Genomic DNA, 17723 nt, shown 5'->3' with positions numbered 1-17723 from the left:
CACTTTCTTCCAATTTGTAAGCGAAGTATCTTTAGATATATCCTCATATAAATTCAGAGACTTCGCCCAATTTACCACTAGTAATGATTTCAATGATAGCATCTCTACTTCTTTCCTTTTCAGAAAAATCTTTAGCTTTCTTTCTTCTCAAACTGTCCAATATACCTCCATAAGATTTTTCCCCTCTCCATTGGCCACCTAACAAACAAAGAAGCAAACAAGCTTTGTACATTCAGCGGGGTGGGGAAAACTCTCCATCTTAACTCTTTGTCCCTTTCTTCAAAGGTCCCCTCACCTTCTTTTGCATCCAGCTCCTCAATCTAGCTAATCACCTCTTGTTTCCTTTCCTCAGCCCTCCCAAACTGTTGAATGTTCCATTCTTTAATTCTGGTTTTTAATTCCTTTAAATTCTAAAGAAATTCCATTCCTTCCCATTTCACCCTTGTATTACTTTCATCCTGCCATTGCTTTACCTTTTCCAAAAAATCATGGTGACACAACTACATATTCTTAAATCTAAATGGTGATGGACCTCTTCCACCTAACTCTTCCTTAGTAATGGATATTGACCATGATTTGATGTCATCCTAGGCAGAGCCTTGAAAACTAGATTTCCCCAATGTTCTTCCTAGTCTGCAGTGATCAAGAACCTATCGAGTTTGGAACAAATAGGTACTGCTTGGAGGTTTGACCAAGTGAAATTGTTATGTGATAGAGGCAAATCTTTGAGCTCAATGTTATTGTTAAATTATTGGATTTCCTCATACTTGAGTCATTCTTTTCTTTGAGTTGTTTGTCTCCTCAGTAAATCTGGTAACATTGAACTCCCCACCTATACACCTTGGTCCCTCCCAAAGTTCTCTAATATCTCTCAACTCTTCCCACATCTCATTCCTCTCTTTATATCCATTGGGACCACAAATATTTGCTAACACCCATTCAAAGTCACCCCTACTTACCTAAACTTAATGGACATTGTAAAGTTGCCCACAAGTTCTTCAATTCCCTCAAGAACCTCATTTCTTCATAAGGTCACTAACCTCCCGAGGATCCCCAAGATGGGGTTATTACCCAACTAATTCCCCTAGTCTTCCATATACTTCTAGCCCACCTATCACTAAATTTTGTCAATTTGGATTCCTAAATAATAACTATGTCTGAGTTTTCTTTTCTAAACACCTCCTTTATTAAGGATCTTTTTCTAATATTCCCTATAGAGATAGGGATCTGTTGTGGGAATAATTACTTGTAGTTAGAGGTTTGTGGGAGGGACCGTGGTGCCTAGGGGATATTTTCATGTTATAAGAGATTGTAATACAAAATTCTTTCACTCTTTGGCAAATGGAAGAAGGAAAAATCTAATTACCAGTAGTGAAAGGAAGGTCGGTGTTGATGTGAAAATTTTAATAAATTTTCTTGCAACATAATTCACTCAATCAAGTGATTGAGTTTTTTTTTTTTTATTTATTTATTTTGGGTAAGGCCCATTCAGGGAATCATACGGATTGTTCCCCATAATTACATCTCTGCAAGCAAGTAGAGACACCTTTTGATTCTGACTTGGAGAAATGAATGCATAGAACAAAAGAAAAGAACAATCGGGTACTTAAAAAGAACTTTTCATTTGCCTTTCTTTTACATGAACTGTACAAGAATGAGAAGAAAGAAAAAGAAAATACAATTGAGAAACTATACAGCAATACATTTCTCTTTTCTTTTTAATACAAAAAAAAATTTCCTTCTCACTCCTTTCTTCACAATAAGTTGTAGTCAATCAGATGAAATTCTGATTGTAGACAGCCTTAATCCTTGGATTTTTGCATACAAAAAGGGAACCGTAGTCAATCAAACTAAATATTTGATTGTAGACGATTCTCATCCCTCGGCTCTTCATTTTCATTTGAAGGGAACCATAATCAGCCGTCAAGAATTAGACTGTAGATGGTTTAATCCCTAACTTTGTCTTGAAAGAGGGACCATAATTAACCAAATAGAGGCACCTAGTTGTAGATGGTTTATTTCCCTCTACTCTTCATTTTCATTTGAAGGGAACCATAATCAGCCTTCGAGAGTTAGACTATAGATGGTTTAATCCCTAACTGTGTCTTGAAAGAAGGGCCATAATCAACCAAGTAGAGGCACCTGGTTGTAGATGGTTTATTTTCCTCTATTTCCTTTCTCAAAAGTGAAAATAAAAGAGAGAGGAAGAAGGATACATAGCAGAAGACATATGTAGGAAGTATTCACAGAGAGGACTTTCTTTTTTCTATCTGTATTAGTGAGACTTTTCCTTCCCTACCTTTCTTTGAGTAATTCTCTTTTCTTTTCTCCTGATCTTTGCTTTTGTTAAGAATCTCATGTGAAAATTTTCTCCGAAGAGTCTCTCTGTCTGTGCTTCTAGCTTCCCCTTAAGGAGCTTAAATAGGGAGTGGGGTAGTTATGTAACTACCTCCTCCTCCTAGGTGAAGGACGCCTGTCCCTCCCACTTAAAGAGAGGGAACTCCCATACAAGATACTTTTTTATAGTTTTAATGGTTTGGATAGCAGACTAGCCAACCCACTTATTTGAGTTCTAATTTATTTAAATTTTATTTGGATTAAAAAAATGCCTTCAACAGTCGGGTGTCGGAGAGGGAGGATGAAATTGATAAGTGTCTTGTGGATCATTTTAAATCAAATTTTGCCATTGTAGGGGATAGTCGCCTGAAGTTGGAAGGTTTGGATTGTATCAGAGTGCCTGAAACCCAAGCTGCCCTTCTTGAAATGAATTTCACGGTAGAGGAGATGCCCGTGAAGCAGTCTTCTCAATGGATAGATCTAAAGCCTAGGGTCTTGATAGCTTCTCCCTAGATTTTTATCAAGATTGTTGGCAGATCTTAGAAGATGAAGATGACTTGATGGAGGTGTTTTTGAGTTCCACCACAAAGGGAAAATCTCACTAAGTGCAAATGCTACCTTCCTTGCCCTAGTGTCCAAAAAGAAAGAGGCCAAACCCCAAAAGGACATTAGGCCCATAAGTCCTATTGGAAGTCTCTATAAAATCATTGCTAAAGTTTTGGCAGGAAGGCTGAAGTCTGTGTTGCCTTTGATAAATTCCCAGCCTTTGTTGAGGGGAGACAAATAATAGACCAAATCCTAGTGGAAAACGTATCTGTGGACTGGTCCTTCCTTCTAGTTCTTTTGGAAAAGTTTGAGTTGGGTGAGAGATGGAGAAAATGGATTGAAGGATGTATTAGTTCAGTACACTTCTCGATTATGGTAAATGGAATAACTAAGGATATCTTCCTAGCAAAAGGAGATTTAAGGCATAGAGATCCCATTTCCCCCTTCCTGTTTACCTTTGTGCTGAAGTGTTAAGCAAACTTATTGTTAAAGCTGATCTAAATAATTTGCTTAGAGGTTGGAGAGTTGGTAGGGATGAGATTGTTGTCACCCACTTACAATTTGCAGACAATATAATCATCTTTTGTGAGGACTGCAATCATAGTTGTCAAGGTGACAAGGCGCCTTTTGAGTCTCACCTCGCCTAATCGCCAAGCAGTTTTGTACTTTCTATTATAAAATGCTTTTTTATTCTTTATTTATTTTTGAGATTATAATTATAAAATAGACATAGTTAAACTAAAATATTCATTTTGTGTGTTTATATACTAATTTCTTTTTATTATTTTCTTATTTGTTAGGGTTTAATCAACACAAACATTGCTAAATGCTGTAATGAACCCTCAAAGACTTTAAAACCTGAAGCAATAAGTAAGGGAGAACTTAAAATTTTGTCTAATCAACACATTTTCTTCTTCCATATATTCTTCTTCTTCTTCTTCTTCTACTATTGCTACTACTACTTTTTCCTTTCTTCTTTTCCTATAATAAAAATAAGGTTTCAGCCTCTATATCTTTTGAATTTTATTTTCTTTTTTCTTTTTCTTCTCATGAATATGTTGATTTTCTATACTTTAACATGAACTTTATACTTTTCTTATGAAAATTATGAATACTTATTAAGTAAATATGGTTATGGTACCTAGGGAACTACTCTAGGTTCTATGTTTTTTTACATAAAAAAAAATTCATTGCCCAGGTGACTAGCAACAAAGGCGCCCCCCCTGTCACCTAGCCTCGCCTTGGTGCCTTGAAAACTATGACTACAATGAATCTAATGTGAGGAATTTAAAACTTCTAGTTGATGGTTTCGAAAGGGTATCAATGTCGAAAGTGAATTGGGGAAGAGTTGTGTGCCAAAAATTAATGTGGGAGAACAAGATATTCAGGTGGTGGAAGAAATACTAGGTTGAGGTTAGGAGTTGGCCCCTACAATATCTTCGTATATTGTTGGGGGTAACCCTAGGTCAGAAAGTTTTTGGAAATCGGTAGTCAAAAGGTTCACAAAAAAAGTTAGCTTTATGGAAGAGGAGTTATATATCTATGGAAGGAAGAATTACTTTGATTAGATCCACCTTAGCCAACTTGCCTACCTACTTTCCACCTTTAGAATACCGGTCAGGATTGCAAAGAATTGGGAAAAAATTACGAGAGATTTCTTGTGGGAACCAGGTGATGAAAGAAGAGGTTATCTTATCAAATGGGAACAAGTATGCAAATCTAAAGAATTGAGAGGACTTGGCATTTGGGAATCTAACAAAGAGGAATACAACTCTACTAGGAAATTAGCTCTGGAGATTTCCTTTAGAAAGAAGTAGATTGTGGCACAAGGTCATTGGAAGCATTCACGGTTTGGTAGAAGATGGATGGGATGCAATCATGCTTCTTCAAGATCCCCTTGGAAAGCAATAATAGAGGTTACCAACTTTTCTCAACCTCACTCGGTTTGATGTGGGCAAGGGGAGAGAGTTTTATTTTGGGAGGATCTTTGGTTTGGGGATCTACCACTTAAACTACAATTTCCCTTACTCTTCTCTTTATTCAATTACAAGGTTGAACTTATCTCAAAATTTGGTTTACACTAAAAACTTGGTCTAAATTGGGATTTTTGTAATAGGAGGGGTTTGAGAGATAATGAGTGTGTTTTTTTGGACCCTAATTTCTGAATGGAAGAATTTGGTTCCCTTCACCAGATGGCCTTTTCTCTTGTGCTTCCTTCTTTAACCTTCTTGTCTTGTCAGAACCCTTGGAGGAAAATTTCCCGGTAAAAGAAATTTGGTGCAGTCTTATTCCTCCTAAAGTACAATCTTTGTGTTGGGAAGTGATCCTTGGGAAGATCTACACCTATGACTTGCCACAGAAAAGAAGGCCAAATAAGTGCCTCTCTTCTCATGTGTGTATCCTTTCCGAGGAAAGTGGTGAGACCCTTCGTCATTTACTTTTCACCTGCCCGTTTGCATCTTGTATTTGGAAATACGTCTGTTCTCTCTTTGGTTGCAGATGGGAACCACCGCACAATGTGGTAGGCTTATTCAACTCCAGTTTCTTAAGGCAGCAAAAGAAGAGACGAAGAGTTTATGGGGGACAGAAAGAGCAGCATTGATTTGGACTGCATGGGAAGAAAGAAATTAGAGGATCTTTAATGAGAAAAGCAAATCAAAGGAGAAACTCTCTGAAGCCGCAACAGTAAGAACAGCACATTGGGTAAAAACTTTGAATCACTTTTGAGAATGTTCAACAAATGACATAATAAGGTCCTGCCTCCTGGACTAAAGTGGCACAAACAGTTAGACTTGCAGAAAGCGTAAGAATGGTTTGGAAACCTCCATCTTTTAACAAACTAAAGCTGAGCTTTGATGGTAGTTTGTTGGGTAATCCAAGAAGGGCGGGAATAGGAGGTGTTTTTAGGAACCACCAAGGAGTGGTGGCGGCCTTTTTTTCAGGACCATTCAGCTTTGGAGATTCAGTCCAGGCTGAAATTATGGCTCTTACATGGATTGAGTCTTGCAGTATAAATTGGAGTAAGGGAATTGGAAGTTGAAGGAGATTCTCAGTTAGTCATCTCGTGGTCCAAGAATTTTGGATCTTCTCCTTGGAAATATAGACATGCTTTTAGGGAAATTGACACTCTAGCAAAGAGAGTCAACTCTACTTTTGGATGTGGATAAGAAGGACTGCAAACGGATTGGCAGATATTTTAGCAAAGCAAGGAGTTAGTTGATAGACCTAGTTTGTTTTGGGCAAAGTGGTAACCTAATGTACTTTGGGCTGCTGGGAATCTGTTTAGCTTTGTTGGGACTTATTTGTAGTTGTAGCTTGAAAGTTTTTTGGGGATGACATCCCTGTCATCAAATTGTACTATAAAAAACATTCCTTATACAACATACATTTCAATTGACAATCTTCATCTCCACCTGACTTGTTCCTATCCCCTACTTCTAATCCTTACTTATTCCCCCTTCTCCTCCCCTTCCTTTCAGTAAACCCATTATCTCCTTCCACATCCAATCTTAACCTCTTAGCTTCACTCAACTTCCTTTTTCTAACCTTATTCCTTCTTTTCCCTCAGATACACAAAAGCTTCGAACAAAATCAACCACCACGTGTCCTGTTTACTATTTTCATCATCATTTCCATTTCCTTGTCTCTCCTTATTCCCCTCACAATCTTCCTCCATTTTCAACACATCCACACTCAGCTTTCGTGCTTTTCCCCCAACTTTGTTATTTCTTTCCTCCAATTCTTTCCTTTCTAAGTTTTCAAACAGTTTCTCTATTAATTTCCAAATTATTCTCCCTCTCTCCTCCCCCTCTAGTAACTTCAACTCCTTGTTTTCTCCTCAAACATGAACAGTATAGGCAAGCGGCTTGATAGCTGACTGGGACCCTGGAGGACAGGCAACAGGCACACAGCGCAGGTTAGTAACAAAACCAGAATTCACTGCCATACATGGAAAGGGAAAAGAGGGTTCCCTGTTTCTGATTCACTCTTATGTTCACTCCCACAGTTCTTTTGCTTAATCCTGTTGGGATTCTCCTAGTGAAGCCACTGATGATTGTTTACTATTTCCTTATAGACACCCTACCTATGGCTTAACGTTTGTTCTGGTTCCCCTTTGTCAGGTGTTTGGTTGTCCTCCCCAACAACCTAGTTGTACTCAGCTTTGTTAAAACTTCTCTGTACATGGATTAAGAACAAGGGTGTTTTCCTTCTTATCTTGCTCTTCGTCAAAGAGGAAGGCAGTGTTACAGGTTTCCTCTTTATCTTCTTCCAACTCATTATCCAAATCCAATCTACCGGCCACGAAATCATTCATAGAGTCATCTTCTTCATTGTTCGGCAGAGTGTAATCAAACCAGCTTTTATCTTCCACCTCATTCTCCTCCACCCTTTCCCTATAGTATCTTGGGTTTGGGCGACCATCTGCTGACTTTTTGGAGCCCTTATCTTTTATATTTTGTCTAGGAATCCATTGTAGAGATTTCTTTGAACTACTCTTGGAACCAGCCATCGTTTGTTCTGTTACTAGGGACGAAGATGCACCCAAATGCTGTTTCCCAACTCATCAATAGTGTCTTTGACTTGCATGACTACTTAAAGTGTCGTATGAGCAGGTCTTCTTAGACTGTTGCTTCGATTGGTTCAAATTGGAGTTTGGGTTAACCCAGCCCCTGGCTGGGTAAAAAAGAACTTTATATTGTTGTTTCTATAATCTTTGTGGTCCCACCCTGGGTCACTTTTTCTTCAACTTCAACTTTTTTAAATTCTTTCCTTTTTCCTTTAATAGTTCTAGTTGAGCCCTGGCATTCGATTGTTCATCTTCCCAAATTGGCGAGCCTTTTCTCCTTCTTCCTTTCTTTCTCCTACCTCCACATAAGCACCTTAGTGCCACATCATTACCATCTTCCTACTTGGTGCAGCCCTTCCACGGCACAGCCACAGCTTCAACTTCCATTATCAACCAAACTTTCCTCCATAGTCAATCCAGTAGAGATCCAAGGATTGAGGGATTTCTTCTGGTTTTACCCTATCGATCCTCACTCGAGCAGCATGCAGATCGTGCATGTTGAAGGCTTCCAAGATTCCACCCAGATATTTGACAATCCTCTCTAGCATTGATTTGTTCCAGAAGTTGAATGGGAGCTCAACCAGTTATAGAATGGAATTTCCTACTACAACTTCTTTCTCATTACAACTTCTTTCTCATTGCAAGACATGTGCCACTTGTCTATCCAGATCAGCCCCTCCTCTGTTTCAATTGATAATCGATCCACCACTTCTTCAACTCCTATGTAAAGGATGGCTCCTGTCTCACTAAAAGGTGCGACCATTGCTGTAGACTTGAGACTTGACATTAAGCCGCCCTAAAATCGTATCCAAGATTGACTTCCAATCTGTAATCTTTCATCCCATTGTTAATACGTATCTTTGTTCCCAAATCACTTTCTCCACATCCATTATCACCTTCTGTACCCTGCTTGAGTTCGAGATGAGCATCCTCGGCTTCTGTTCATTAGCTGCACTATTACCTAGTTCTCCCCCAACTGTTGCGGTGTTGATGATCGTTCTTTATCTCTTTCTTTTTCTTTTCTTTTCTCTTCTCTTTTCTTTCTGTTACGAAATTATAGGCTGTAAATATGTAGTATTAGCCCAATTAGGAATAGCTTGATTATAGGAATTATTCTTTCTTTGATTTTCTTCCTATTTTAGTATCTACAAGGCAGTATGATTTTCTTCCTTTTTTGTATCTGCAAGGCTGTATGATTTTCTTCATTTTTAGTATCTACAAGGCTATATATATGTACTACTTTCTCAATAGAAAGACATCAATTTCTTCCAATTCTTGTTCTATCACATGGTATCAGAGTTGGAGACACCAATTTCAGTCTGAAACTAATTTCTAGTTTTCTTCCCTTTGTTGCCCAAGTGAGCAGCTTTGGATTCTTTACGTTGCCCTAGTGAGCACCAACTGCAATCTCTAGGTCACCCATTTCGAGTGACATCTGCATCTCACCGCCCCTACCAGTGGAAGCGGAATCCCAGATCGGCCTACCCACCTTCACCCATCTCTTCTTCACTTCGATCGGGAGAGGGCTTTCAAGTCTGCGACAGGTCGGAGAGTAGCATAGCAGCCTCGGTGTTACTCCTGTGGTCTTTGTTTGCCCGTCAGGAAAGTCTTTCTTCTCTGTTTTTTTTATATAGTTGATATTTCGGTGCTGCCAGTTGTGGTTTCTTGCTGTTTGGGTGTTGCATCTGCTGCTGATTCTGTTTAAGTGTGTTTTATTGGCTTTGCTGGTTGTTAAAAGTTTATTTTCCTATGTTTATGATGGCGGTTGAACAAAAGAACTTGGCTATGCCTAGTGTTATCCCCATTCTGTCTAAGATCACTGAACAAAAATTAAACGGAACTAATTATTTAGACTGGAGTAAAACTGTTTGTTTGTGTTTACGGAGTATCTTTAAGGACAACCATCTGACTAAGGACCCTCCTACTGATGAGTCCTGCATTGAATGGCTAAGGATTGATGGTCAATTGTTTTTGCATATCCGCAATTCTATTGAGAATGAGTACGTCGGTCATGTCTCTCACTGTGAGTTTGTAAAAGAACTAATGGAATATTTGGCTTTTCTGTTCTTTGGTAAATAAAATATTTCCCGTATTGATGTTTGCAAGACATTTTATCGAGTTGAACAACAGGATCGGTCTCTTCAGACCTATTTCATGAATTTCAAACGCACTTATGAGGAATTGAACGCCTTGTTACCTTTCAGTACTGATATCAAAGTTCAGCAGACTCAACGTGAACAGATGGCTATTATGAGTTTTCTGGCTGGCCTTAATCCTCAATTTGATGGTGCTAAGTCACAGATTTTGTTTAATCCTGAAATTACCTCTTTAAAAGAGGTCTTTACTAGGGTCCTTCGTACAGATACTGGTTCCCATACCTCACCTGTACAACAACCTAGTGCACTTGTCAGTCAGAATAGTGGATCAATTGGTCGGTCTTGTTCTCAGAATAGTAGCAGAGGTGGCAGTAATAGTGGTTGGAATGCTGGAACTCAGGTCACAGGGGGAGTAGTTTGCTACTATTGTCATGAACCAGGACACTAAAAAGACTTGCTAGAAAATGCTAAAGAAAAACAATAAGTCTTCTGGGTCTCAGTCAGCTCATGTTGTAACTACGAGTGATGCTCCTCATCCATCGTCAAATCAGACAATTACAATTTTTGCATGAGTCTGCAAAATTTACCAGTATCAAGAGGCATTAAAGAACTCCTCTTAGTCCATCACTGCCCTTGCTGAGTCAGGTAAAACCAATGCATGTCTTATTTCTTCTTCCTCTCAGTGGGTCATTGATTCTGGTGCAACAAATCATATGACAGGTAATCCTAGTCTCTTTTCCACTTTCCAATCACATACTTTTCCTTCTTCAGTCACCTTAGCAGATGGTTCTATTTCTTTTGTCCTTGGTTCTGGCACTATCAATCCCACACCAACACTTTCTTTGTCATCCGTATTGAGTTTACCAAAATTTTCTTTTAATCTGGTATCTGTTAGCAAACTCACTCGTACTCTTAACTATTGTATCTCATTTTTTCCTGATCATTGTCTGTTTCAGGATCTTATGACGAAGATGATTATTGGTAAAGGACGAGAATCAGGAGGTCTGTAAATTTTGGATACCCAGGAACCTCAGACCATTGCCTGTTCCAGTACTTTATCTCCTTTTGAAGCTCATTGTCGGTTGGGGCATCCATCTTTACCTTTGTTAAAGAAGTTATCTCCTCAGTTTCATGATGTATCTTCTTTAGATTGTGAGTCTTGTCAGTTTGCAAAACATCATCGTCTATCGTCTATTTTTCGAGTTAATAAAAGGGCTAGTCATGCTTTTGAGTTAGTACATTCAGATGTTTGGGGACTTTGTCCTATTATGTGTAAGACTGGATTTCGATATTTTGTTACCTTTGTGGATGATTTTTCTCGTATGACTTGGCTTTATTTAATGAAATCTCGTTCTGAGTTGCTTTCACATTTTAAAACCTTTTGTGCTGAAATAAAAACCAGTTTGATGTGTTTGTACAAACATTGCGAAGTGATAATGCCAAAGAATATTTCTCTGATTCCTTCTAGACTTACATGGCTCAGAATGGAACTCTCCATCAATCATCTTGTGTTGATACTCCATCTCAAAATGGAGTGGCTGAGAGAAAAAATAGACATCTTCTTGAAACTGCCAGGGCTCTTTTATTTCAAACACATGTTCGTAAACAGTTTTGGGCTGATGCTGTTTCTACAACATGTTTTTTGATTAATCGCATGCCTTCCACTGTTCTAAATGATCAGTTCCCTTATAAGATTCTGTTTCCTAATAAATCTGTGTTTCCTGTTGAACCTCGTATCTTTGGATGTTCTTATTTTGTTCGTGATGTTTGTCCGTAGGTTTCCAAATTGGACCTCAAGTCATTAAAATGTGTCTTCCTGGGATACTCTTGTCTCCAAAAAGGGTACAGGTGTTTTTCTACTCTCTTGAACAGGTATTTTATGTCAGCCGATGTTACATTCCATGAACATCTTCCTTTCTTTACTGCTCCATCTACACCTGTGTCCACAAGAGGATGATGATCTACTAGTGTATCATGTCACCGGTCCAGACTAGTGTTGTTCCAATACCCCCACCACCACCTTCTCAACCAAAACTACCTATTACTCAAGTCTATTCTCGACGACCTAATCCTCTTGTGACAAGTCCGACACCGGTCTCTTCTTCGTCATCGGATCCAATGCCCAGTGATATTGATCTACCTATTGCTCTTTGGAAAGGTAAACGTCAATGTACTTATCCAGTTTCCTCTTATGTTACCTATGATCATTTGTCCTCAACTTCTTGTTTGTTTGTTGCCTCTTTTGATTCTGTAGGGATTCCCAAAACTGTTCACTAGGTTTTATCCCATCCTGGGTGGCGTGATGCCATGCTTGAGGAAATGAATGCCTTGATTGAGAATGGTACTTGGGATCTGGTCGATTTACCTACTGGTAAGAAAGCGGTTGGATGCAAGTGGGTCTTTGTAGTCAAATTTAATTCTGATGGATCAGTGGCTCGCTTGGTGGCCAAAGGCTATGCACAAACATATGGAGTGGACTATTCTGATACTTTCTCCCTTATGGAAAAATTGACTTCAGTTCGATTATTTATTTCTCTGGCAGCTACATATGATTGGCCACTTTACCAGTTTGATATTAAAAATGCTTTCCTGCATGGAGTTCTTCAGGAGGAGGTTTATATGGAGCAACCACCTGGGTTTGTTGCTCAAGGGGAGTCTGAGAAAGTTTGTTGTCTTCTAAAATCGCTGTATGGACTAAAAACAGAGTCCTTGAGCTTGGTTTGGAAAATTCAGTCAGGCAGTAGAGAGGTTTGGGATGAGGAAGTGCAAATCTGACCGTACTGCTTTCTATAAGCAGTCCACATTTGGCATCATTCTACTTGTTGTATATGTAGACGATATTGTTATCACTGGGAGTGACACGAAGGGAATCTCATCCTTGAAGTCCTTCTTGCAGAGCTAGTTCAATACTAAAGATTTGGGGCACCTAAAATACTTCTTGGGGATTGAGGTGGCAAGGAGTAAAAGAGGCATTTTCCTGTTTCAGAGGAAGTATGTTTTGGACTTGTTAACAGAAACTGGGAAACTGAGAGTCAAACCATGTAGTACTCCAATGCTTCCTAACCAACAACTCACAAAGGATGGAGATGCTTTTGATGATCCTGAACGATATAGAAGATTAATTGGAAAGTTGAACTATCTCACAATGGCTTGTCTAGACATTGCTTACTCAGTTAGTATTGTAAGTCAATTTATGTCTTCTCCTATAGTGCATCATTGGGCAACCTTATAACAAATCTTGTGTTATTTGAAAGGAGCTCCTCGACGGGGGATACTGTATCGGAATCATGCTCACAGTAACGTTGAGTGTTTTTCTGATGCGGATTGGGCAAGTTCCAAGATTGATCGAAGGTCCACCACTCGCTATTGTGTTTTTGTTGGTGGTAATCTGGTTTTGTGGAAGAGTAAGAAGCAAAATGTGGTCTCGCGATCTAGTGCAGAATCTGAGTATAGAGCAATGGCACAAGCTTCGTGTGAGGTTATGTGGATTTCTCAACTCTTAACTGAGGTCGGTCTTAAAGTCTTAGTTCCAGCGAAGCTATGGTGCGATAATCAAGCTGCGATTCATATTGCTTTGAATCCGGTTTTGCATGAACGAACTAAACATATTGAGATAGACTGTCGTTTTGTTCGTGAGAAAATTCAACAAAACTTGATCTCTACAGCATATGTGAAGACTGGAGAGCAGTTAGGAGATATCTTTACAAAAGCTCTTAATGGAGCTCGAATTTCTTATATTTGTAACAAGCTGGGCATGATTGACATCTATGCTCCATCTTGAGGGGGAGTGTTACGAAATTATATGCTGTAAATATGTAGTATTAGCCTAATTAGGAATAGCTTGATTATAGGAATTATTCTTTCTTTGATTTTCTTCCTATTTTAGTATCTACAAGGTAGTATGGTTTTCTTCCTTTTTTGTATCTGCAAGGCTATATGATTTTCTTCCTTTTTTGTATCTGCAAGGCTGTATGATTTTCTTCCTTTTTAGTATCTACAAGGCTGTATATGTATGTACTACTTTCTCAATAGAAAGACATCAATTTCTTCCAATTCTTGTTCTATCACACTTTCTTTTTTCTTTCTTTTTCTTTCCCTTCCCTTTCTTTTCCTTTCCTTTCCCTTCATTTCTTTTCCTTTCCTTTCCCTTCCTTCCTTTCTTTTTTTTTTTTGAAAGGTAAAGGCGTATGAGGCGTATGCCTCAGAGGCATCAATGCCTTTGGCATACACCTCGGGGCGTTTTGGGGGTGCCTCGCCTAGAGGTACGCCTCCAGGCATACGCCTCCCACACCTTTTAAAACACTACAATCAAACTATAAAATAATTCTTTAATTATTATTGACCATTTTCATCACTACCCGAATATGGCAAGGACATACCTGGACAATGTATGGGATATGGAATTTAAACTAAAAATTGAAGTAATAAACATGATTCAACACCCTTGTACAGGTATCTAGGTACCATAGAACATTTTTCTTTTCTATTAATAAATGTGATGGGAAGTGAGACTTTTAAAATTTTTTCACATCCTTTTATTTACCATTTCTTGTATGCATGGGCAATCTACTGCACAATAGGGAGAATCTGTCATTCTGGTTAAATTTTCCTTTTTTTTTTTTCCATGTTAACAGGTATTACAGCAAAGGCAGGGGATGGCTTCTGGTGGATTAACAATCAAGGAGTTGAATGACTTGCTTGACCATTTGGCTTCAAGTGGGAACAGGTAAAATCTGCATGTAATTAATGGCAAAGAACTTTCTAGTAGTATATCAATTTAGGGACTTTTTTGATCAGCGTATTTAGGGATTTAGAAATAGGAGATTCACTACTGGTCATTGCTTGGGCTAAAAACATCACATCAGTACCTTGGAAGCTCAAATTTATCTTCAGAGAATTTGACATACTTGCAAGGAGGCTCAACTCTCAGTTTAGTTGGGTCAAACGGAATGCAAATGGGATGGCAGATACCCTAGGAAAACAGGGGGCAAATAGATCTACCTTGTACTGGGCAGAACTGTAACTGATTGTATGTGGTTGCAGATTGGGTTAATGCATTTCTGCAACCTTTAACTATTGTAACTGATTGTAACTTTCTCTGTTATTAATTAAAAAACAAATTTTTTGCTGATAAAAAAAAGTTTGTGGCTGTATTATCTGCACTCAACCCTAGTAAGAAGAGCCCCAAAACCCTACTTGCCTACAGCAATAATTCAATTACCCTATCAAAGACCACCCTTTATTAAATTAATAGAGAATTACGAAGTGTACAGAAAGAAAGGGAGATAAAACAGCTTATCTCCAATCCAAAAGTATTACAACTGAGCCCAAATCATTTGAATTCTTCCAGCCCTTTGTTTTGCCAAGGAATCCACCCTGCTGTTAGCTGTCCTTTGCACTGGCTGAATTTTAACATCCATGCCTCTGGTTATCCATTTAAACCTTTTTAACTCATTTTTCGTATACCCACAACTTATCCCCCTTGTTTAGCAGCCAATTATCATCACTTGTAAGTCCCCTTCAATAATCAGTTTATTCACATACAGCTCCTTTGCCTTTCTTTCACCTTCCCTAACTGCCATGACTTCTGCCTTCAAAGAGTCACCGATGCCTATCGGACCTGAAAACATTGCTAACACATGCCCTATCTCATTTCTGAAAAGACCTCCACACCTGAAAGACCTATGTTCTCTCTGCTGCTTCCGTGAAAGTTAAGTTTAATGTACCCATCTTTTGCTGGTGTCCAAAAACAGCTAGTCCTAAACTTCAGAGTCAAAGTTAGAGTCACTTCCTCATCAAGTCATCCACTGAGAATGTGAGAATAGCTCCAGTGATTTTAGCCAGTGGACCACCCGAAAGTGTCATGAACTTGCTCTTCCCTGTTCTTGAAACTGTGACCCCTCATCCTTTTCATCAACTTTGTCTTAATTTTATTTCTTAAATACTTCTAATGTCTATTAGTTTATTTTCTTTCCACTTTTATTTGAAGCTTCTTCAAGTCTAATATTGTTGTTTTCCTTTCCTGTATTTGTTAACAGGGAAGAAAAGACTTCTGTTCTTTCTGAGCTTATCAAGAAAACAAATGCACAGGAAATGAAGTGGATTGTCATGATAATTCTTAAAGGTGTTTTTCCTATTATCCATGATTTGCCTTAATTTTTCCTATTAGTGCGAGTTTGGACTTTGAACAACCATTTATTGATATTGTAGATCTGAAGCTGGGTATTAGTGAGAAAAGCATTTTCCATGAATTTCATCCAGATGCCGAAGACTTGTTTAATGTTACATGTGACTTAAAATTAGTTTGTGAGAAGCTGAGAGATCGAAGCCAACGGCACAAACGACAGGTATTAAGGTTTCCCTCCCCACTCCTTTCTCACCTATATTTCTTATTTCAGGATAAGGATAGCATTTTTTGTTTTTATTTTTGGTGCTAGTAGGATTGAATTTTTTGTTGTGGTCATTCTGATTTCTACATTTTTTTTTTACACGATATGAGATCTGCTCACTTTGGTAACCTAAGGCATATGTTGGTGATGATGATATCAGTGTATCTTAGGTCAAAGTGCTAATCTTGCACTTCTCTAAGGTTTGATATATGAAATGAGGAAAAAATAAGATGAATTCATATGGAATTATTGAAACTTCAAGCTTTACAATTATTCACATAGATGAATATCTTAAGGATGATCTTTTTGCCCTATGATTATTTATGTGCTGGAGGAATTTAGATCTATTTTCTACAAGGGGGTACTTAGGGGTGTAAACGGTATTCGAGTATCCGATTTCGAATTCGATATCTGATGTAGACTAATCGAATTTGGATTATTCAATTAATTTAATGGTTGAATTCGAATTAAATTTTAATACTGATTAATTTATCGAATCGAATACGAATATAGGTTAATTCGATTCGATAAATATTCGAATTCGATTAAATATAAATATAATATATACTAAAATATAAAATATATTGTAATATATTGTAATATAAGATTACGTGTCTTATACTCTTTATCGAGACAATTAAAGATACAGTCTTTTTCAGAAAACTGCCAAAAAACAATTAATGATACAACAGTCAATTGATTTTATATTATTTTTTTTCATCAAGACATAACCCCTTTATCTTCATCGAGCCTCTCCCCACTTACTTTGACAAGACTTACCTTCTCCACATTTCCTAACCCACAACTCTTTCACTTTGATAGACTTTTCTTCTCCCCATCTCCTAACCTGCAACTCTCAGTGTTTCTAACCTATCGACCTATTCTTAACTCCGTCTCATCTCCCTCTCCCCTGGTTGTGTTATCATTCTTCATTTTCACTGCTTTTAAACTTGTAATCAGAGGTAGGAGAAAAAAAATAGAGCACCGGGTTTCGTCTTAGACAAATGAGCTTCATGGCGTTTTAATTTCTTCCATTCAAATCTTAGCTTTCTCTGTTACTTCTTTATGTCTCTTTTTTATTTTTAGATTTTTCAGGTGTTTTTTGCTATTATTTTCTTCTTATTCTAGTCTTTTGAGGCTTTTTCTTTTTTGCTCACAGGCCACAGCAAAGGGGTTTCTTCTTGTGTTCTGATTTCTAGATTTAGGATTTTTAATATTTATAGAATCAGTTGAATTCGAATCGATTCGAATAGTCGATATTTTAATCGAAATTGAATTCAGTTGGGATTTTTGAATATTCAATGGATTTCGAATCAAATTCGAACATGGCCTGATTTGATTCAAATTTGCTCTGTTTACAGGCCTAGGGGTACTTGTGGGGTAGGGATGGGAGAGGTCCTATGAGCATAGGAAGGGGAATAAGCGAATTCTGTCAAGAATTAAGGTTCATAATGGTTTGGCCCTTATTCAGGACCTTGTTGTCTAGTTCTGGTTAGAGGCGGATGAAGAGTAGGTAGTTGCTCCTTTCCTTTGGGTCTTGTTGACTGGCTCATTGATATGTGTGTTGGTATTGCAGTCATCTTGTTTCTTACTCTTTTTTTTTTCTCTCTCTCTTATGGTGTTCTCTTCTTGGTGGGCGAGGTTGGCTTGAAGAGTATTCTACTTTGAATGGCTGGTACCTGGGTCTCCCAGTGCCTGCATTGTTTCATTATGGAGGATATTTTGGTTCAGTGATTGTTGAATTATTTCATCCTTGTATTTGCATGGAGCCTTGGCACTTTGCATTCT

The 17723-nt window shown here is 38.1% G+C and overlaps 1 protein-coding gene across 1 annotated transcript in view; it reads left to right on the top strand.

The window, feature by feature from the left end:
* ATLIG4 (DNA ligase IV) overlaps positions 1–17723 on the top strand; it is a 103873-nt gene that overhangs the window by 3307 nt on the left and 82843 nt on the right. The window contains exons 2-4 of the mRNA XM_088956404.1: positions 14181–14272; positions 15585–15670; positions 15757–15893. Of these exons, the coding sequence (XP_088812530.1) occupies positions 14181–14272; positions 15585–15670; positions 15757–15893 (315 nt within the window). The remainder of the gene's footprint in view (positions 1–14180; positions 14273–15584; positions 15671–15756; positions 15894–17723) is intronic.

The sequence above is a fragment of the Nelumbo lutea genome, chromosome 8, assembly GCF_056320005.1.
Source record: "Nelumbo lutea isolate HS-2025 chromosome 8, American lotus-T2T, whole genome shotgun sequence".
Taxonomy (NCBI): Eukaryota; Viridiplantae; Streptophyta; class Magnoliopsida; order Proteales; family Nelumbonaceae; genus Nelumbo; species Nelumbo lutea.
This window is presented reverse-complemented; position numbering and strand designations above follow the sequence as displayed.